The sequence below is a fragment of the Cetorhinus maximus genome, chromosome 15, assembly GCF_964194155.1.
Source record: "Cetorhinus maximus chromosome 15, sCetMax3.hap1.1, whole genome shotgun sequence".
Taxonomy (NCBI): Eukaryota; Metazoa; Chordata; class Chondrichthyes; order Lamniformes; family Cetorhinidae; genus Cetorhinus; species Cetorhinus maximus.
In genome coordinates this window covers 15178681-15202028 of record NC_135893.1, presented here as the reverse complement: position 1 = coordinate 15202028, position 23348 = coordinate 15178681, and the positions used below count along the sequence as shown (strand labels likewise).

Below are 23348 nucleotides of genomic sequence, written 5' to 3'. Positions count from 1 at the left end.
AAAGATCTGAAAGAATTGTCAAGGCTCAAGACTGTCTGAATTTATAAAATCAGATACTTGGCGGGTGCAAGGAAGAAGGGGTAGCATGGAAATAAAGATTGTATTGTAAATATGTTTGGGTAAAGACTTGGGGTTATAGTATAAGGGTGTTCGGGTTAGTGTGGGACTGGGGTGTAGTCACATGATAGTGGACTGTGTGTGTAGAGAAGCAGCATGGAGATAGTACCCAGTTAGAGCTATACCTGGAAAATGTGTATGGTTGTACGTTAACAAGAAACAATTTACGTTCAACCACACAAGCCTCCAGATCTCTTAGCGTGACAAAACCACCTTACAGCAATTTCCCCTTCTTTCCTGAAGATTCTGGTTGTAATTTGAAGAGTTTCTGAGCAAGCCCAATAGCAGGAAAACGTAAAGTTCCACAATCTTATAGACTGAGTATTCAATTTGTCCTCAAATTGTGCACATTCCTGGGCAAAAATATGCAGGGAATTTGCAGGCTGTTATACTCGCGACAAAACATAATTTAGCCTAACCAGAGGAAAAAGATCACAGATGAAACCAATTTGGTTCTTAATCAAGTATTCATATAGGCACATTTTTTCAGTAGAGTTGGTGGATAGTAATGAGAAGCTGGAATAATAGCTCATTTTGTGCTAACTTGTTGCAGATAGTAACAGGAATGTGAGACCTTACCGTGCAGCTATTGTGCACCGAGTCACCAGGGAAAAAGGTACAAAAGATATATCATTGAAAGTAAACTATTTAAGTGGAGCAACCAAAAATCATATCTTTCCAATATGATTTTCTAAACCGTGAACGATGGTATAATTTACTTGTAGCATTTGCTGCAATGTCACTGAAATTTTTTTTGGAGTCTGCTAGGAAATTAAAGAAGACCTTCCCGCTTTAACCAAGCGCGGGGATTTTTTTTTTGGCGCTGAGTTTGTAACATTTGAACAGCTGGTGGCAGTCGGAATGTAACAAAAGGATCGAGAGGAGCGGCGGTGGCGGCGAGAGGTTTAAGATCCACTCCGGTGAGGAGTCAGTGGGGACTGAATTTGTTCGAGGCAGATAGAAGTTATACTGTTAACCCAGCCGGTTACCTTGTTGTTGAGATCTGGCCACTTAATTGCTGACATGGCCGAAGAGAAGAAGCTAAAGTTAAAGCGGAAGAGAGTTACCGTCCAGCCCCAGAGGGAGCTGCACCCCAGCCCCCGGCTCACAGATGTCTGCCGCCTAATTGAAGAAGCCGGTAACGATCCTCCCAAAGAGGAGCCTGGACCTGAGAGGAAGGGGTAAGTTAGCGCGGCGCAGGCCTCGTTTAGTTTCTCATTTAAGTTTAAGTAGGGCCAAAGTAACTGTAGAGATGAAAGGACCAAACTGAGGAGGAATAAAAATACATGAATGTTGAGGAGATAAACGCCAGTGCAATTCTGCTGAGTTGAATAGTCTTGTTTCTGGGCTGTACCTTATACTCTTTTCGAGTTATCAACAGTCACAGATTGCAACTCTTTTGAGTACGTTCACAGTTCTTGGTTTCCAGGAGTGGGACATGAACCCACAACCCTCTGATTCAAAGGCGTGGGTGCTATGAACTGAGCCACAGCTGACACCTCACCTTATACTGTGATGGCCGAGAATCTACGGTTAATTGGGGGCGGTTCTGCATCACCTGCGTTTTGTATTCATACCTCTTTTTTAAAAAAAAAACTAAGATCCTGATTAAGCATAAGCTTTAAGTTTATAATCAAACCCGCCATCGTGTACATGAAATCAAAAGGGAAATCTGTGAACAATGTACATAGTTTTACAGAATATTTCACTTGTGCTTTGCCTAACTCTGTTTAATATGGAAATTGTTACATATCTAGTTCTGACAGCCTTCATTTTAATGTTTGTAAGTGTTCTGGCTTAAGTATAATAGCATATTGGTTCTAAAATGTTAAGACATGTAGTTACATAGTATCTTATCCTCTTTCAAATACTTCAAAACACTTCATATTATCATTAAATATTTCGAAGTGCAAAGACTTGTGCAAGTAAATACAGCAGCGGTTTTCCACATAGCAAGATCACACAAGTGGTAATGGGATGGATGACTGGTCAGTCTGTTCCTTGGTAGGAAACTAGGAGAATCTTCTCTTAATAGATCCAGTACATTGTTTGAATAATAACCATGTGAACAAGCAGAATAAGCAGAGGGTGTTTGTTTTGACATCTCAAGGTCAACAGTTGGCAGTGCTGCACTCGCTCGATGCTGGACTGAGTGTTAGCCTTGGTTATGTTTTCAAAGAAAGAGCGTCCATTTATATAGCACCTTTTACACACTCAAGACACAAATTCTTTACAACTAATGGATTACACATCCCAGAGTAGGGCTTGAACCCAGAATCTTCTGATTCAGAAGTGGGAGTGCTCCTAACAGCCAAGTTGACACTAGTGAGGAGCTCAGATAAAATCTCTGGAAGGTTCAAGATTAAAGTTCCTGATGAGAATTTTAATAATAATGGCTGATAAATGAACAGAACATTGAGGACTACTGTAACTCCTACCACTGACCAGAAAGGCATCAGGAACAGTTGTGCATATGCACTCTATAAAGCGTAAAAAGTTTATGCTAGATTATCTGGGGGCAGTGAGAGGGGTGTTACAATTTGTCATGTCTCTGCTGCATAATATGAATGAACATAAGTTCTTACTCATTATCACTATCCAGTAATTTCCTACTAGATGCTTGCTGAGTATACAATCACACTTGACTGATGTCCTTGCAGCTGGATACTCTGTAAAAGCTCACATATGAATAATGGCCACTTCACAGAATCACAGATTTGTTACGTTGCAGAAGGAAGCCATTTGGCCCATCGTGTCTGCACTGGCTCTGAATGAGCAACTCCCTAGTTCCATTCTCCTGCCTTCTCCCCGTAACCCAGTACATTCATTCTTTTCAAATAACAGTCTAATTCCCCTTGGAATGCTTCAATTGAACCTGTCTCCACCACACTCTCAGGCAGTGCATATCAACCCTAACCACTTGCTGCGTGAATACATTTTTCCTCCTATCACTATTGCTTCTTTTACTAATTACTTTCAATTGGTGCCTTCTGGTTCCCGATCCTTTCGTGAGTGGGAACGCTTTTTCCCTATCTACTCTGTCCAGGCCCCTCATGATTTTGAATACCTCTATCAAATCTCCTCTCAGCGTCTTTCCTCTAAGGAAAACAGTCCTGCAATCTATCTCCATTACTGAAGTTCCTCATCCCTGGAACCATTCTCTTGGGTAAGAAAGCAGTGGGTGACTTGCAGATCAGTATCATAGTGAGTGAGATGGCACTTTCTACAAAGGAGGAGAAAATTGGAGATTTAGGAAAAAACACACAAATTATACAATTACAACTAACACTAAATCCTTGTCCTTACAGGCTGCCACTTGCTGTTTCCAGCTGGCCAAACAACGATGATTTGAATGAGACTGACCACATCTGGGCTCTTTTCATAAAATCTGTGTTTCCGGGCATGGAAGTGTCAGATTGGAAAACTGTGCCAGTGCCAGACTTGCCATCAAGCCCTGAGAAGGTACTTTTTTTTTTAAGCGCTCAGAATGTGGGTGTTGCTGGTTAGGCCAGCATTTATTGCCCATCCTGAATTGCCCTTGAGAAGATGGTGGTGAGCTGCCTCTTGAGTACAACTGGGTGGCTTGCTCTGCCATTTCAGAAGGCAGTTAAGAGTCAACCGCATTGCTGTGGGACTGGAGTCACGTGGAGGGTAAGGACAGCAGATCTCCTTCCCTGAAGGACATTAGTGATCGAGATGGGTTTCGACTACAATTCAGTAGTTTCATGACCACCATTACTGATGTCCCCTTTTTATTTCCGACTTAATTTAATTAATTGAATTTAAATTCCCCAGCTGCCTTGGTGGGATTTTGAACTCATGGGCTGGATTTTACGGGGTGCCATATTTCCCACAACCCGATCGAAAAGGATTCTGTGAAGAGTCGGTCTTCGGTCCACCCGCTCGAAAGCCACTGCCATGCAGTGATAATATGCAGGGAACAGCCTTAATTGCTTTAGTGTTGGACTTCCACCCCTGCCTCAGAGGAAGTCCTGCTCTGGAGAGCTGTGATTGGCTGGCAGCTCTGCAGTCCCAGCAGCGCCAGGATCAAGTGGTGGCCACTGCAGGCAGTCCCTGAGAAGAAGATTGATGGAGCCTGGACTTGAAGATCAGTCTGCGATTTTGGACAGGCCTTAACTGGCCACTTTAGAGATTCATTTGGACTCAGGGTGGGCAGGGCTGCCTTTCCACCCACTGTAATTTGGGAGGACCGGTTGGAGTGGGTGCTCAGGCCACCTGCTTTGTTTTATGAGCCCCCATCTGCCTTCAGACACACTGGCAGGAGATTGTAAAATCCAGCCCATGAGTTAGGCCTCTAGTTTACTAGTCCGGGTTTCTGGATTACAATAAAAGCAAAAAGCTGCGGATGCTGGAAATCCAAAACAGAAACAAAAGCTGTCCCACCCCCCCCTTAAACCAGCTTATATTTCACCTCTTTTCTATTTTTCCTTAGTTCTGTTGAAGAGTCATACGGACTCGAAACGTTAACTGTGTTCCTCTCCGCAGATGCTGTCAGACCTGCTGAGTTTTTCCAGGTATTTTTGTTTCTCCCTCTGGATTACAAGTTCAGTAACCTGACTACAACGCTACCTCAGCCATTGTCTCAGGAGTATGAGGGTATTTTTATGAGGAATTGTCATTCAGCTCAGTTACTTAATTTCTGCTGGGCCTCTTATTTTTGATACTTATTCCTGGTGTCCCAATGTCACACTCTTATTTGGTTGAGTGGATGCATCACCAACATGCTACTTAACTTCTATCAGAAGTGGTTACAATACAGTGCACGTAAGTCTGCATTTTAATCATAAAACCTGTCTTGAGAAGGAATAGCAGAAAAAAAATGTCATGCATGAGTGTGGTTGTTTTTAAAGTCATGGCTGTGTTTTGGTTCCTGTTTTTTCAGCAGTGGTAGTGGAAAGTCTGTACAGTCCTGAAGGATATAGCTGCCTGTTTTAGGGGGTGAGAACACCAACATGAGAGAAAAATTGATTTGACCTTGTCCTTGCCAATCCACCTGCCACAGATGCATCTATCCATGACAGTATTTGATTGGAATGACCACTGAACAGTCTTTGTGGAGATGGAGTCCTGTCTTCGCTGTGCTAAATGGGATGGATTCAGAATAGATCTAGCTAAAATTGGGCTTGCATGAGGTGTTGTGGACTATTAGCAGCTGCAGAATTGTATTCCACTGCAATTTGTAACCTCATGGCCTGGCATATCCCTCATTCAACCATTACCATCACGCCAAGGGTTAATCTTGGTTCAATGAGGAGTGTAGGAGAGCATGCCAGGAGCATATCTAAAAATGAGCTGCCATAGGCTACAACACAAGACTAGATGTAAGCTGTGCTAAACAGTGGAAGCAGCGTGCTGCAGACAAAACTAAGCGATCCTGTAGCCAACTAACAGTTCAAAGCTCGGCATCCTGCCACACCCATTCACGGATGGTACAGACAATTAAACAACTATCCGGAGCTCCATGAATATCCCCAGATCTCAGCATGAGTGCAAAAGACAAGGCTAAAGTATTTGCAACCATTTTCATCCAGAAATGCTGAGTGCATGATCCATCTGGACCTTCTCCTGAGGTCTCCAGCATTACAGCCACCAGTCTTTAGCCAATTTGATTCAATCCATGTGATATCAAGAAACTGTTGGAGTGCATTGGATGCAGCAAAGGCGATGTGCCTTGACATCATCTCAGCTGTAGTGATGAAGACTTGTATTCCAGAACTAGCCGCACTCCTAGCCAAGCTCTTCCAGTACAGCTGCACCACTGGCATCTGTTTGACAAAATAGAAAATTGCCCAAGTATATCTTGTTGACCTAAAGCAGGACAAATCTGATCTGGCCAATTACCGCCCCATCAGTTAATTCTCAATCACCAGCAAAGTGATGGAAGCCAACTGTGCTATCAAGCAGCACTTGCCAATAACCTGCACACTGATGCTCAGTTTGGATTCCATTAGGACCATTTGGTTCCTGATCTCATTACTGCCTTGGTCCAAAGATGGACAAAAAAGTTGAATTCTAGCGGTGAGGGGAGAGTGACTTGCCTTGACTCAAGGCAGCATTTGACTGAGTGTGGCCTCAAGGGAACTTAGTAAAATGGAATCAGGGGAAAACTTTTCTGGTGGTTGGAGTCAAACCTTGTTCAAAGAAAGATGGTTGTGGTTTTTGGAGGCCAGTCATCTCGGCCGTAGGAGCCTCTCAGGGCAGTGTCCTAGGCCATCTTCAGCTGCTTTAGCAATGACCTTCCCTCCATCACAAAGTCAGAAGTGGGCATACTTTGCTGATGATTGCAGTGTTCATTTGCAACTCCTCAGATAATGAAGTAGTCTGTGCTCATATGCAGTGGTGTTGTTAAGTGGCATGTAGCTTTCTCCCCACACAAGTACCAGGCAATGACCATCTCCAACAAGAGAGAATCTAACCATCTCCCCGTGACATTCCATAGCATTACCATCACTGAAACCCCTACTGTCAGCATCCTGGAGGGTGGGGGGTCGTCACCATTGACCAGAAACTCAACTGGACCAGCCATAGAAATGATAGACTACAAGAGCAGATCAGAAGCTGGAAACTGACTCCCAAAGTCTTTCAGCCATCTATAAAGCACAAGCCAGGAGTCTGATGGAATACTCCCCACTCGTCTGGACAAGTGCTGCTCCAACAACACTCAAGGGGCTCAACACCATCCAGGACAAAGCAGCCCACCACCGTAAACATTCATTTCATCCTTCACCGATACACAGTGCCATCTAGAAGATGCACTGCAGCAACTCACTCAGGGTCCTTCAACAGCACCTTCCAAACCCATGACTTCTACCACCTAGAAGAAGAACAGCAGCAGGTACATGGACGCACCACCACTTCCAAGTCATACACCATACTGACTTGAAAATATATCACCATTCTTTCACTGTTATTTGGTTAAAATCCTGAAATTCCCTCCCTAATAACACTGCAGATATATCTACACTCTAGTGGATGCAGCAGTTGATGAACATCACTAATTTCTCAAGAGCTGTTGAGGATGGGCAATAAATGCTGGCCTTGCCAGCAACACCCACAACCCATGAACAAATGTTTTAAGTCCCAGCAGTTAGGTAGTTATAGTTGGATATGAATTTGTGTGTATTACCCCATTGCATGGGCAGTTAGTAGACTATAAATTCACTCTCACTGAACCACACAGACCAGAAAATCCCAATCTCAGTTTCTCAGCCTGTAGTAACATTCTGGCTCCTTTATTGCAATCAATGATCCCTGCTGGAAAATGCATTTGCCTGGGAGTCAGGATGGCCACTTTGGCAAGGCATGGGAGGGTTGTTGTGCTTGTGGTTCAATTCTCCAGCATGATGTTGAATATTTTTAGGAGAAAAGAGGGAAAGAAATTGATGATTACTACTGTCTAAAATATGGACTTCCGTGTTTGGAAGGTACATGGTACACTGTTTCAAATAAAACCAAGAGCTTACCCTTTCATTTTTTCCCAACTTTCTCCCTTTTTGAAGGTTAAGGGTGGGAACCCTGGCAGAATTTGCCCTCAGTATTCCTGGATGTTGAGGGCAAATGCAGCACGCCTGTTGACATCCGCCTACTCAGCTCAAACCAGAGCTTGTACCCGGGATCTGCATGGTCATACGGCTCAGTTACTCACTGGATAAGTTTGCTGAGACACCAGGGGAGCTTGAATTTAATTTTATAGAACAAACAGGAGTCAAACAAAGAAACAGTCAGACAGTATCTGTTGTGCTTTCTGGTGTATTGAGAGGTTATTTTGTTCACTGTTTCTTTAGCACTGTTTATTTACTGAGCTGTAATACAAAAATCAACACAACTTATTTTCTTGTCTGCAGTTTGACCCTAGCTTCCAGCTGGGTCTCTGTTCCAGGACCAGGATAGATCTGCCTCAGCACTATCCTGATGAGCTGCCTCCTTTGGTTTTGTTTTTCAAACTGGTGATTTTTCAACTTCGCTTTGAAACTGCTGATTTGGCTGTTCATTTTGAGTTTTGGGTTGGGCGGGTGTGCGAGAATGCAGTCACTCATTCAGTCAGTTCAGTTTAACAGACTGAACTGTGTTTGTTTCTAATATAAACTAAAAACAGAAAATGCTGGAAAAACTCAGCAGGTCTGGCAGCGTCTGTGAAGAGAGAGACTGAGTTAACGTTTCAAGTCCGTATGACTCTACTTCCATATGACTTCTTCAGAGCTGATGAAGAGTCATATGGACTCGAAACGTTAACTCTGTCTCTCTATCCACAGAGTCTGCTACATCTGCTGAGGTTTTCCAGAATTTTCTGTTTTTATTTCCGATTTCCAGCATCCGCAGTGTTTTGCTTTTGTCTTGTTTGTTTCTAGTTACCAGCATATCTAAGAATAATGATCCAGCTGTTGTTGGCTTCCATAGAATTATACAGAAATATATCATGGAAACAGGCTGTTCAGGTCAACCAGTCCTTGCCCTGTGTGGAGTGGTTTTGGGACAGTTTCTTAGAGCAGCGTATTCACAGGGATTAGTGCTGAGGCCGCAACTATTTACAATTTATATCAATGACTTTTATGAAGGGTTTGAATGTATGGTCGCTAAATTTGTTAATGACACTTTCCTACGTATCTGTAAGTTGATAAGGAGCCTGCAAAGGGATATAGGTTTAGCAAGTGGGCAAAAATTTGGCAGATGGAGTGTAATGTGGGAAAATGTGAACTTGTCTATTTTGGCAGGAAGACTGAAAACTGCATATTATTTAAATGGAGAGAGATTGCAGAATTCTGAGGTACAGAGGGATCTGGGTATCCTGGCACATGGAAAAGTTAATATGCAGGTACAGCAAGTGATTAGAAAGGCAAATGGAATGCTATTGTTTATACAAGGGGAATGGAATATAAAAGTAAGGATGTTTTGCTACAGTTGGTGAGATCACATCTAGAGTACTGTGTACAATTTTGATCTCCTTATTTAAGAAAGGATAGCAGTTCAGAGAAGGTTCACTCACCTGGTACCTGCCATGGGAGTGTTATCTTATGAGGAAAAGTTGGACTGGCTGGGCCTGTGTTCGTTAGAGTTTAGAAGAATGAGAGTGATCTGACTGAAACATGTAAGATCCTGAGGGGACTTGACAAGGTCGATGTTGAAAGGATGTTTCCCCTTTTGGGAGATAATAGAACTATGAACATGGTTTAAGAATTTGGGGTTTCCCATTTAAGAATGAGATGAGGAAATTTTTTTTCTCTGAGGACCGTGGGTCTTTGGAACTCCTCCAGAGAGCGGTAGAGGCAAGGTAATTGAATATTTTTAAGGCAGATTCTTGACTAACAAGGGAGTCAAAGGGTATTGGGGGTACGCGGGAATGTGAAGTTGAGGCCACTATCGGATCAGTCAAGATCTTATTGAATGATGGAGCAGGCTCGAAAGTCTGAATGGCCTATTCCTATGCTGAGTGGATGATCCTTCTCCGCCTCCTCCGGAGGTCCCCAGCATCACAGATGCCAGTCTTCAGTCAATTCGATTCACTCCACGTGATATCAAGAAACAGCTGAAGGCAGTGGACACTGCAAAGGCTATGGGCCCTGACAATATTCCAGCAGTAGTACTTAAGACTTGTGCTCCAGAACTTGCCATGTCCCTAGCCAAGCCGTTCCAGTACAGCTATAACATTGGTATCTACCCAGCAATGTGGAAAATTGCTCTGCTATGTCCTGTACACAAAAAGCAGGACAAATCTAACCTGGCCAATTACCGCCCCATCAGTCTACTCCCGAACATCAGTAAAATGATGGAAGGGGTCATCAACAGCGCTATCAAGTGGCATTGCTTAGCAATAACCTGCTCACTGATGCTCAGTTTGAATTCTGGCAGGGCCACTCAGCTCCTGACCTCATTACAGCCTTGGTTCAAACATGGACAAAAGAGCTGAACTCCAAAAGTCAGGTGAGAGTGACTATCCTTGACATCAAGACAGCATTTGGCCGAGTGTGGCATTAGGGAGCCCTAGCAAAACTGAAGTCAATGGGAATCGGGAGGAAAACTCTCTGCTGGTTGGAGTCAGACCTAGCACAAAGAAAGATGGTTGTGGTTGTTGGAGGTCAATCATCTCAGTTCCATGACAGCACTGCAGGAGCTCCTCAGGGTAGTGTTCCAGGCCCAATCATTTTCAGTTGCTTCATCAATGACCTTCCTTCCATCATAAGGTCAGAAGTGGGGATGTTCACTGATATGTTTTCACTGATATTTGCACAATGTTCAGTGCCATTTGCAACACCTCAGCTACTGAAGTAGTCCATGTCCAAATGCAGCAAGAACTGGACAATATCCAGGTTTGGGCTGACAAGTGGCAAATAACATTGGTGCCACGCAAGTGCCAGGCAATGACCATCTCCAGCAAGAGAGAATCTAACCATCGCCCCTTGACGTTCAATGGCATTACCATCACTGAATCCTCCACTACCAACATCCTGGGGTTACCATTGACTAGAAACTGAACTGGACTAGCCATATAAATACTGTGGCTACAAGAGCAGGTCAGAGGCTAGGAATCCTGTGGCGAGTAACTCACCACCTGACTCCTCAAAGCCTGTCCACCATCTACAAGGCACAGGTCAGGAGTGTGATTGAATGCTCTCCACTTGCCTGGATGAGTGCAGCTCCAACAACACTCATGAAGTTTTACACCTTCCAGGACAAAGCCTGCTTGATTGGCACTCCATTCGCAAACATTCACTCCCTCCACCACCAATGCACAGTGGCAGCAGTGTGTACCATCTACAAGATGCACTGCAGGAACTCATCAAGGCTCCTCAGACAGCACCTTCCAAACCCACGACCACTACTGTCTAGAAGGACAAGGGCAGCAGACACATGGGAACAGCACCACCTGGAAGCCCCCTCCAAACCACTCAACTTCCTGACTTGGAAATATATCGCCATTCCTTCACTGTTGCTGGGTCAAAATCCTGGAACTCCCTTCCTAACAGCACTGTGGGTATACCTACACCACATGGACTGCAGTGATTCAAGAAGGCAGCTCATTGCCACCTTCTCAAGGGCAGTTAGGGATGGCCAATAAATGCTGGCCAAGCCAGTGATGCTCATCCCATGAATGAATTAAAAACAATTCCTGATTCATATGTTCGTATGGATTTGGGTGCATGTTGTCCACTTCCCTGAGGGACATTGAAGCTAAGGATACCTACTTTGGGTCAGTGGTGAGTTATTGGCTCTTCGTGCTGCTTGTGTCCGAGATAGTGGGTTGATACCAAATGCATGAACATTAGTCACTGTTTTCGTTGGCACAGTTATTAGTACTTTGGGTTTTTAAAGTTTTCATGAATGGGAACCACGGTGTTGCTCATGATCTTTTTCTACCTGTCATGAAGCTATTATATATAATATTTTGGAAAATATTTTTCTTCTAAAATTGAGGTTTAGTCTGTGGGTGTGTCTTAATTGGATTAAAGCCAGCTAGTTTGGGTGCTTTGATGTGTACTAGTTTTGATATGTAAGAGAGAGAGTGTGTATTTGCATTTTTTTGAATAGAGCATTCAATAAGTGGGGTGAAAACTGAAGCCTGTCTAGCAGCTACAAGCAATATGTTTATATTACTAATAAAATTGGTACTATGAAAGGGGTTTTATTGTTAGAGAGGTTTAGGTCAGAGGTTGTTAATACAATGGGGATGGTAGGTATAACTTCAGTTTTGGGTGTGCAGAACAGAGGCCATGTGAGATCAAAAGGCAGCTACAAGCCTCCAACTGGCTGCATAAGGAACCAAAGTGAAAAGAACCTCATTTTGAATTCATGAGGTGAAAATGGTTTGCCTGGTGTTTGCTCAAGCCTATGGGTTGCTGTTGCCTTAATTAATGGAGATTAGTTTTGGAATTTGTTAGAAGTTATGATAGTAGTAATTTGTAGCCATGTGTGTGTATGTGTATATATATATATATATATATATATTTTAATCTGTGTAAATTTAATAAAATGTTTAATTTAGTTTAATGTAAAACCTTGAACTTGTGGTCTGATTCCTGAATTTAGAGTCGCATCTCAAACATAACACTTAAAGTTATAGGTTATGACAGTTGTTTAAAGTTTCCCTCTGGGATTTTTAAATAACTGTTTTACCAACTGCATTGGTCATAACATATCTTATGGAGCACAATGGCTTTTCAGCAAATAGCAGGCGGATGTTGAACAACACTGGGAGCCACTCAGTTGATATGAACTTAAGCATCCCTGATAGCATCATCATGGCAGCATAGGAACAGGAGAAGGCCATTCAGCCCATCGAGCCTGCTCCACCATTCAATACGATCATGGCTTATCGAACACTTAAATGCCTTTTACCTGCACTATCCCCATAACCCTTTAGGTTAATGAGAAATGTATCAATCTCTACCTTAAACATACTGAATGACTGAGCTTCCGTAGCCCTCTGGGGTAGAGAATTCCAAAGATTCACAACCCTCTGAGTAAAGAAATTTCTCCTCATCTCGGTCCAAAGTGGCTTCCCCCTTATTTTGAAATAGTGCCCCCTGGTTCTAAACTTCCCAACCAGGGGAAACATCTTCCTGCATCTACCCTGTCTATTCCTTTAAGTATTTTGTAGGTTTCAATGAGATAGCCTCTCATTCTTTGAAACTGTAAAGAATAGAGGCCCAGTTTCCCCAATCTCTCTTCATAAGACAGTGCCATGATCCCCGGAACAAGTCTAGTGAACCTTCATTGGCACTCCCTGTATGGCAATAAAATCCTTTCTGAGGTAAGGGGACCAAAACTGCACACACTACTCCAGGTGCGGCCTAACCAAGCTTCTATACAATTGAAGCAAGATTTCACTACTCCTGTAATCAAATCCTCTTATGATAAAGGCTAACATTCCATTAGTCTTCCTACTTGCCTGCTGCACCTGCATGTTAACTTTCAGTGACTTATGGACAAGGACACCCAGGTCCCTTTGTACATCTACACTTTCTAATCTCTTGCCATTTAGGAAATACTCTGCACATCTGTTCCTTTTCACCAAAATGGATAACCTCTCATTTTCCCACATTATATTCCATCTGCCATGTTCTTGCCCACTCACTATCTGTCTAAATCCTCCTGTAGCCGCTTTACATCTTCCTCACAGCACACATTCCCGCCTAGCTTTGTATCATCCGTGAACTTGGAAATATTACATTTGGTCCCCACATCCAAATCATTGATATATATTGTGAACAGCTGGGGTCCAAGTATTGATCCTGGCAGTACCTCACTAGTCATTGACTGCCAATGCGAGACTGACCCTTTTATTCCTATTCTCTGTTTTCTGCCTGTTAACCAATCCTTAATGCATGCTAATATATTGCCTCCTATCCCATCTGCTTTTATTTTGCTAATCAGCCTCCTGTGGAGGTCTATCAAAAGCCTTCAGAAAATCCAAGTGTACTATGTCCATCAACTCTCCTTTATCAATTTTGTTAGTAACTTCCTCAAAAAACTCCTAACAAGTTCGTCAAACAGGATTTCCCATTTGCAAATCCATGCTGACTATGCCCAATCAGGTCATGATTATCCAAGTATCCATTTATCACATCCTTTACAATAGGTTTGAGCATTTTTCCGACTACTGATGTAAGGCTAACAGGTCTGTAGTCCCCTGTTTTCTCTCTCCCTCCTATCTTAAATAGTGGGGTGACACTTGCTACCTTCCAATTTTCAGGCACCATTCCAGAATCAATAGAATTTTGGAAAATGATCACCAATGTATCCATTATCTCCGTAGCAACCTCTTTCAACACCCTGGGATGCAGAATATCAGGTCCTGGGGACTTATCAACTTTCAGTCCCATTAATTTCTCCAGTGCAACCTTCTTATTTATGCTAATTTCATTCAACTCCTCATTCTCCCTAGTCCCTTGGGTCTCTAAATCTGGGAGATTTCCTGTATCTTCCTCAGTGAAAACAGACACAAAGTAATCATTTAGCTTCTCTGCCATTTCTCTATTCCCTGTTATGAATTCTCCTGACTCTGCCTGTAATAGACCCACATTTGTCTTAGCCAAACCCTTCCTTTTCACATACCTATAGAAGCTTTTACAGTCTGTTTTTGTTTTTTCCTAGGTTGCATTTATATTCTATTCTCCCTTTCTTTACCAGTTTCTTGGTCTTCCTTTGCTGTATTCTTAAAAAAACCCCAATCCTCAGGTTTACTACTACTGACAACTTTATCAGCCTTTTCTTTTAATCTTATACAATCCTTAACTTCCTTTGTCAGCCACGATTGACTGACTTTTTTTGGGGTTTTTGCACCTTGAAGGAATGTATAGGTGCTGTAAGCCATGTAATAGTTCTTTGAAGACTATCCATTGCCTATGTGCAGTCATACCTTTTAATGTATTTTCCCAATCCACTTCAGCCAATTTGTCCCTCATGCCTTCACCAATTTCCTTTATTCAACTTTAACACCCTTGCTTCAGAGTGAACTACCTCACTTTCAAACATAATGTAAAATTCTATCATATTGTTATCACTCATTCCTAAAGGTTCTTTTACAACAAGATTATTAATTAACCCTTCTTCATTACATAATACCAGGTCTAAAAAAGGTCTGTCCTCTAGTCGGCCCCTCAACATACTGCTCTAGAAAACCATCCCTAACACACTCCAGAAACTCGTCTTCCACAGCATTAATGCTCAATTGGTTTACCCAGTCTGTTTGCAGATTGAAGTCACCCATGATTACTGTATTGCCCATGCTACATGCTTCTCTCATCTCCTGATTAATACCATGCCCCACATTACCACTACTGTTTGGTGGCCCATAAACAACTCCAACAAATATCTGCTGCCCTTTGCTGTTTCTTAGCTCACCCAAACAGATTCCACACATTGTTCTTCTGATCTGAGATCCTCCATCCTCCCGTACTAATGCACTGGGCCCATACCTTACTATAAGCGCAACTCCACCTCCTTTCCCTTCTTGTCTGTCCTTTCTAAACGTCGAATATCCTTGAATATTCAGTTCCCAGTCTTGGTCACCATGCAGCCATATTTCCGCAATGGCAATTGTGTCATACCCGTTTACCTCTATTTGTGCCTAATGGCAAATGCAGTGTGCATTCAGGTAGAGTGCCCCTAACTTTGTCTTTTTGACATCATTCCGCATTCAAAGTATGCTCAATGCTCTGCTTTGTTTCTCCTGCCTTCTAGTCTCATTACTACTTCCTGTTACCAATTTTACTTTCTTCCAATTTGGGCTACCCCTTAAGTTCCCACCGCTCCTGACAAGCTAGTTTAAACCCCCTCAACAGCAGTAGCAAATCTCCCTGCAAGTATATCAGTCCCAGTCCTGTTAAGATGTAACCCGTCCAGCTTGTACAGGTCCCACCTGCCCTAGAACCGGTCCCAGTGCCTCAGAAATCTAATGCCCTCCTTCCTACACCAGTTCTCCAGCTATGTATTTAATCAATTAATTCTCCAATTCCTATGCTCACTAGTAAATGGCACTGGGGGTAATCCTGAGATTACTGCTCTTCAGGTCCTGCTTTTTAATTTCCTTCCTAACTCCCTGAAATTTGCTTTCAGGACCTCATCTGTCTTCTTACCTATGTCGTTGGTACTAATGTGGACTTCTAGCTGATCCCCCTCCCCTCGAAGGATGTCCTACAGTTACTTCGTAACATTCTTGACCCTGGCACCAGGGAAGCAACACACCATCCCGGAGTCGTGATTACTGCTGTAGAAACACTGTCTGATCTCCTGGCTATGGAATCCCTATCACTATTGCCCTTATATTCTTCTTCCTCCGCTCCTGCCACCACCACCCGCCCCACCATACAGCTGCCCATGATGCCACAGGCTTGGCTCTGGCCGCACTCCCCTGAGGAACCATCACCCTCATCAGCATCCAAAGTGGAAAACTGATTAACAAGCAGGTTAGATTCAGGGGACTCCTGCACAACCTGTCTGGTTCTCTTAAACTGCCTGGCGGTCACCCATTCCCTCTCTGGCTGTACGCTTCTGATCTGCGGAGTGACCACCTCCCTAAATGTGCTATTCATGTACTCCTCTGCCTTGCGGATGCACAACAGTGACTCAAGTTTTGAAACCTGGAGCTCAAGCTTGTGCAGCTGGTGACGTTTCCCACAGATGTGTGTGTCAGGGGCACATGGTGCGTCCACGACTTCACACATACCGCAGGATGTACACTTCACTTGGCCGAGCTGACCTGCCATCACGTAACTCTAAAAACTACTTATTATACACTTAGAGTAAGTAGAATGAGTGGAATAAATTACTAGTAACTTAACTTTACTACACTTTATCTTACTTTGGTTTACTTTATTTCACTTTGACTTGATTTAACTTACAGCATTTAGCTGAGTGTCCACAATCTTTGTGTGACGGCTGCAGGATCACGAGGCAGAGAAGTGTTCTACAGCAGGGTAGACTAGGGCCTGCTACTGAAACTTTAAACGATCAGTCAGTGCCACAGAACTCTTACATTTATCAACATCCTAAATGAGCAACCATAAGTTCTGCATCCATCGTACTGACAAGACCAATTGAATGCGCATTCCAAACAACGGTCTGCCACAGGGGTCAGTTCTCTCACTGGCCTTTTTTTAGCATTTATATTGTGGACACTGTACCAAATCCAAGAAATTTGTCTCTGTCAATGACATAGCACTGCTGATGCAGGCATCAACGCTCGAGAAAGCAAGTAGAACACTCGCAAGGACCTGGACCACTGGAATGCCACTTCCAGACTTGGTGCCTCTGGCTAATCGAGAGAAGATAGTTGTGTTGACATTCCATCTGAACAACATACCACTGGGAAAGAACACACTGTTTCCTTAGTGGAAGGTGAATAACCCACAACCTGGGTGTTTCCCTGGACAGGACTCTCATCTGTTGGCCTTATCTGATCAACTGCAGTCGAAAAGTAAATACCAGGGTGAATCTGGTCCGGAAATTTGCTGGGATGTTATGGGGGAAGCACAGCCAGAACAATTTTCACCGCAAAGCCTCCCAGTGAATCTGTGCTGTTCCCCCTCTACTGTTTCAACAACTTTCCTATTTTGCAGAGTCCAAAACTGCACACACTACTCTAACGGTGATCTTACTAAGGTTTTAGATTCACTATTAAATCTTGACTTTTATACTTTATATTGTATACCAAGTGTGCTATTACGCTACTAGAAAGTGCTGTTATCTCTTTAACAGTGTGCAATTATATAATATAGGCAGAGGTTATGTGTGAAGTGTTTTACATACATAAAGCAGTGCTGCATGACTTCTATCTCTCTTACAATGGTCTATTATGAAATATCCACTGGAGTATAACAGCTCTTGCATATGTAATGATGTGTATATGTTTATATATTACAGTTTTATATATCTGTAACAAGGAGTGCATTATATACAGGAGTACAAAGGCTCTGTAATGCAGTTAAAATTTGAAGTAACTGATTGGAAAATCCTGGCTAGAGTGTGTTGATATGGTGGGACAGGGTAACCAACAAGTGCACTGATATGAAACCCCATGTAACATTTTGTAGACATGAGCAAGCTATGAACAGTTAGGCCTTTTCTCTGTATATGTTTTTAATTGATAGGTCAGCTATAGGGCTCTTTTGTTTCCTCTTCTCCCAAAGTTGTTGACTCCTCTGGCAGCTACGTGCCCAGGTATTACCAGGTTTCCAATACCTCATCCAAGAGGTGAGCCTTTGTGCGAGAGCATCACAGATAAAGCCACTTGCCCAGAATGGCCATTTGAGCGATTTGCTGGGAGGCTGCTGACATCAGTGGATATACCGCATCATAAATTACTGTATTTGGGAAAGAAAAGTTTGGAGGGAGGCATATCTCTCACTGCAGAAGCGGAATGAATTGAGGAGAGAATAAAGTTTATATTGAGCATTTTTCCTACCATACTGATAATTTTCTTTACTGGGAACAAGTAATACCATTTAATACCATTTATTGTATGTGCAAACACCAGTTTATTGAGTAAACTTGAACTGTATTTTACTTTCATCCATAACAGATCCTCAAAAGCACTGAACCTGTCTCCACAGAGATCATCTCTGCAGGCAAAAAGGTTTTTACATGGATACCTTTTCCACCTGCGTGCAAAGCAGTGACTCTGGAAGTAAAGCACAGATCTCAACTGTTCTCCTCCAGTTGGAGAGACGATGCCTTCAGGAATGGGGAGATAATGGACACCACTGAACCCAAAATGGGCAGATCCCAACTTTCTTTATCAGAAACAGTGCAGAATGAAGGCATTTTATCTTCTATAGATGTGGCAAAGTGCCTTGATTATACAAAAGGAAATGTAAAATCTGAAGGTGTTTTTGGAGTGGATCCAACAGTATTCTCTACAGAGCCTGCTACAAGTAAACATGAGAAATCCTACCCAGTGAATGAGCAACATGGCAGAGGACATATGCCAGTTGATGTTACTCACTGCCGCTTTGCATCCCTTCAGAGAAATCAAAAGGAACCAAAGCAATCAGTGCTTGAATTACAGTCCAATCTGAAGGGCTACCGGGGGAAGACAAAAGAGCACAAAATGGCAACAGGAGAGGCATTATGTGCTGGGAAAGACAATGTTGATATCATTACAGGGGAATGCCAGGACCATTCATTCACTGTGGGTGGGTTCTGTGCCACCAGCAAGATGAGTGCAGAAGACGCTGTCAATAAAGGGAGGCCTGATAAGCAGGTGGAAGGAGGACTGGACTTGGAGAGCTGTCCAATGTGCCTTGTCCCGTTTCCTGCAGGGTAGGTTTGTGTTGGTCCTCACTCCCTGACTTCCTTTGTCTTGCCCATTCTGTAAAAACTTTCCTCTGTCCGGGATTTCGGTTTTGTTGGTGCTTACGGAGAGCAACATTTGTGTAACTCCTGTGTGTCCGAGAGATATTTTGTTTTTCAGTTTTCATGCCATATTGCCCGCTTTCCATTTCATAATTACGCAGCCACAAAAAACACAATTTTCAATGCTTGCAGCCCAGGACTGCTCCAGTGAAGACCTGGCCCTGAAAGCCAAGAAGAGTTCAGTGACCCGTCACTGGAATGCCTTTCGGAGGCCTGATATGCTGTCCTCCACCCCCACTCTGGCCGCAGGAGGTCCACTCTGGCTTGGTAGGCGATGGCAGTGGTGATCAGTGCCAACGTTGCACAGAAGAGGTTGGCCATCCAGTGCAGAAAGAGGATGAATGATCTCATTGCCGTCAGGGTAAGGCAACCATCTCATCACTCTAAACTCACAAGCCCATCACACATTCACTGGCATCTCATTCACTGCCAGCTCAAGGGACATCACCACTTACTGTCTCTCTCACACACCCTCACATCTCCTCTGGAGACTGCCTCCTCAGCCTTCACCATCTGAAGGCCACTTGCACAGATCAACATGTGACCCCTCATACACACCCTGGAATATCCCTCTTCCCCAATACAGCCCTCGCCCTGCAGCCTCTTCCTTTGCCTGAGACCACTTCTCCCCCTTCCCCAAGCAAGCCCTCGCCCTGAAGCCGTTGAAAAGCCACTCCGACCTTACTGGTTTGGTAGGTAGAGACCTGCCTATGAGCCCCCCTAAAAGTGCTGCCTGTGAAGCCTGGCGATGATGACCATGAGTGTTGCCCGAAGCAAGGTAGCTAAACAAACCTCAGAGTTCTCAGCGTGATTGTCCAGATGATTCAGCGTGGGGGGGATGATTCCGGCGAGCAGGGCTTATAATGATATGCAGATGTATTAAAATGAAGTTGCTGACATCCGTCGGTGGGAAAGGCAGAGTGGATGATTGCAAACTGGTTTCATGATGGCGTGAAACCAATTTTTGGCCTTCCTGCCATATTGTCCACTCACGCTAGCCATGATGCCCGATGCCAACGGATGTGGAAAATTCTGCCCTCTATCTTCAGGATCAAAGATTGTTCCCTGTCACCACTGGGGGTGCTTCGAAACTGACCTAAGCTAATTTTTAGGCCACTGTATCACCAGCTCAGCAATGTCCAACTTTTAGCATGGATAGAGAGCTGACTAACAGGAAACAGAGAGTCAGGATAAATGGGTTATTTTCAGGGTGGCAAACTGTAATTAGTGGAATGCCACAGGGATCAGTGCTGGGACCCCAACTATTTGCATCTATATTAATGACTTGGATGAAGGGACTTACTATATTGTAGCCAAATTTGCTGATGACATGAAGATCGGTAGGAAAGCAGTTGTGAGGAGGATACAAAGAGTCTGCTAAGGGATATAGATAAGTGAGTGGGCAAAGATTTGGCAGATGGCATATAATGTGGGTAAATGTGAGATTGCCCGCTTTGGCAGGAAGAATAGGAAAGCAGCACATTATATGGAGACTGCAGAATGTTGCAATACAAAGGGATCTGGGTGTCTTTGTACATGAATTCGAAAAGTGAGCATGCACGTACATTAAGTGATTAGGAAGGCAAATGGAACATTGGCCTTTATTGCAAGAGAAATTGAGTATAAAAATATGAAAGTCTTGCTACAACTGTACAGAGCATTGGTCAGAGCATTGGTGAGACCACACCTGGAGTACTATGTATAGTTTTGGTCACCTTACTTAAGGACTACTTGCATTGGAAGTAGTTCAGTGAAGGTTTACTAGGCTGACTCCTGGAATGAGGGGCTTACTTATGAGGAAAGGTTGGGCCTATACTCACTGGAGTGTAGAAGAATGAGAGGTGATCTTCTTGAAACATATAAGATCCTGAGGGAGCTTGATAGGGTAGATGCTGAGAGGATGTTTCCCCTTGTGGAGGAATCTAGAACTAGGGGACATAGTTTCAAAATAAGGGGTCTCCCGTTTAACACACAGATGAGGAGAAATTTCTTCTTTGAGGGTTGTTAGTGTTGGAAATTCTCTTCCCCAGCAAGCAGTAGAGGCTGGGACATTGAATGTATTCAAATCTGAGTTAGACAATTTTTTGATCTACAAGGGGGTCGAGGGTTATGGGGGCAGGCAGGAAAGAGGAAAGTGGAGTTGAGGCCACAATCGGATCATCCATGATCTTATTGAATGGCGGAGTAGGCTTGAGGGCCAAATGGCCCACTCCAGCTCCTATTTGTTATCGATCTCTTTTGGTGTAAAAACAAAATACTGGAAATACTCAGCAGGCCTGGCAGATCTGTGGAAAGAGAAGCAGAGTTAGTGTTTCATATTGATAACCTATTGTCTTTTTTTTTTAATTCATTCACGGGATGTGGGCTTCGCTGGCTGGCCCAGTATTTATTGCCCATCCATAATTGCCTTTGAGAAGGTGGTGGTGAGCTGCCTATTGAACCGCTGCAGTCCATGTGGTGAAGGTACACCTGGTGAAGGTAAGTGCCATTAGGGAGTTCCAGGATTTTGACCCAGTGACAGTGAAGGAATGGTGATATATTTCCAAGTCAGGGTGGTGAGTTACTTGGAGGGGAACCTCCAGATCGTGGTGTTCCCATCTATCTGCTGCCCTTGTCCTTCTAGATGGTAGTGGTCGTGGGTTTGGAAGGTGCTGTTGAAGGAGCCTTGGTGCATTCCTGCAGTGCATCTTGTTGATGGTACACACTGCTGCTACTGTGCGTCAGTGTTGGACGGAATGAATGTTTGTGGATATGGTGCCAGTCAAGCGGGCTACTTTGACCTGGACGGTGTCCAGCTTCTTCAGTGTTGTGGGAGCTGCAATCATCCAGGCAAGTAGGGAATATTCCATCACACTCCTGACATATGCCTTGTAGATGATGGACAGGCTTTGGGGAGTCAGGAGGTTGAGTTACTTGTCGCACGATTCCTAGCCTCTGACCTGCTGTTGTAGCCACAGTATTTATATGGCTAGTCCAGTTCAGTTTCTAGTCAATGGTAACCCCCCAGGATGTCGATAGTGGGGGATTCAGTGATGGTAATGTCTTTGAACATCAAGGGCCGTTGGTTAGATTCTCTCTCGTTGGAGATGGTTATTCCCTGACACTAGTGTGGTGCGAATGTTACTTGTCTCTTGTCAGCCCAAACCTGGATATTGTCCAGGTCATGCTGCATTTGGACATGGACTGCTTCAGTATATGAGGAGTCGCGAATGATGCTGAATATTATGCAATCATCAGCGAACATCCCCACTCCTGACCTTATGATAGAAGGAAGGTCATTGATGAAGCAGCTGAAGACCTGGGCACTACCCTGAGGAACTCCTACAGTGATGTCCTGGCCTCCAACAACCACAACCATCTTCCTTTGTGCTATGTATGACTCCAACCAGTGGAGAGTTTTCTCCCTGATTCCCATTGACTCCAGTTTTGTTAGGGTACTAGCTGCAATTCTGGTCGCCACATTGCCAGAAGGATATGGAGGCATTGGAGAGGCTGCAGAGGAGGTTTACCAGGATGCTGCCTGGTCTGGAGGTTATTAGCTATGAGGAGAGGTTGGAGAAACTCTGATTGTTCTCACTAGAGCGACAGAGATTGAGGGGCGACTTGGTAGAAGTTTACAAAATTATGAGTGGCATGGACAGAATAGATAGTCAGAAGCTTTTTCCCAGGATGGAAGAGTCAATTACTAGGGGACATAGATTTAAGGTGAGAGGAGAAAACTTTAGAGGAGATGTGCAGGGCAAGTTTTTTATGCAGAGGGTGGTGAGTGTCTGGAATTCGCTGCCAGAGGAGGTGGTGGAAGCAGGTACGATAGTGGTGTTTAAGAGGCAGCTTGACAAATACATGAATAGGATGGGAATAGAGGGATACGGACCCCGGAAGTGCAAAATGTTTTAGTTTGACAGGCAATATGATCGGCGCAGGCTTGGGGGGCCGAAGGGCCTGTTCCTGTGCTGCACTTTTCTTTGTTCTACTTGATGCCACACTTGGTCAAATGCTGCATTGATGTCAAGGGCAGTCACTCTCAGCTCACCTCGTGAGTCCAGTTGTTTTGTCCATGTTTGAACCAAGAATGTAATGAGGTCAGGAGCTGAGTGGCCCTGGCAGAACCGAAACTGGGGATCAGTGACCATGTTATTGTTAAGCAAGTGCCGCTTGATAGCACCGTTGATGACCCCTTCCATTATTTTACTGATGATCGGGAGTAGACTAATGGGGCGGTAATTGGCCGGGTTGGATTTGTCCTGCTTTTGGTGTACATGACATGGCTGGGTAATTTTCCACGTAGCTGGGTAGATGCCAGTGTTGTAGCTGTACTGGAACAGCTTGGCTAGGGGTGTGGCAAGTTCTGGAGCACAAGT

General features: G+C 43.9%; 1 protein-coding gene across 1 annotated transcript in view; it reads left to right on the top strand.

The window, feature by feature from the left end:
• Positions 1 to 846: 846 nt before the first annotated feature.
• Positions 847 to 23348, top strand: part of LOC144690419 (uncharacterized) — a 36148-nt gene continuing 13646 nt past the window's right edge. Inside the window, exons 1-3 of the mRNA XM_078557914.1 lie at positions 847 to 1298; positions 3426 to 3579; positions 18155 to 18894. Coding sequence (XP_078414040.1) covers positions 1141 to 1298; positions 3426 to 3579; positions 18155 to 18894 — 1052 coding nt within the window. The 5' untranslated portion in view covers positions 847 to 1140. The remainder of the gene's footprint in view (positions 1299 to 3425; positions 3580 to 18154; positions 18895 to 23348) is intronic.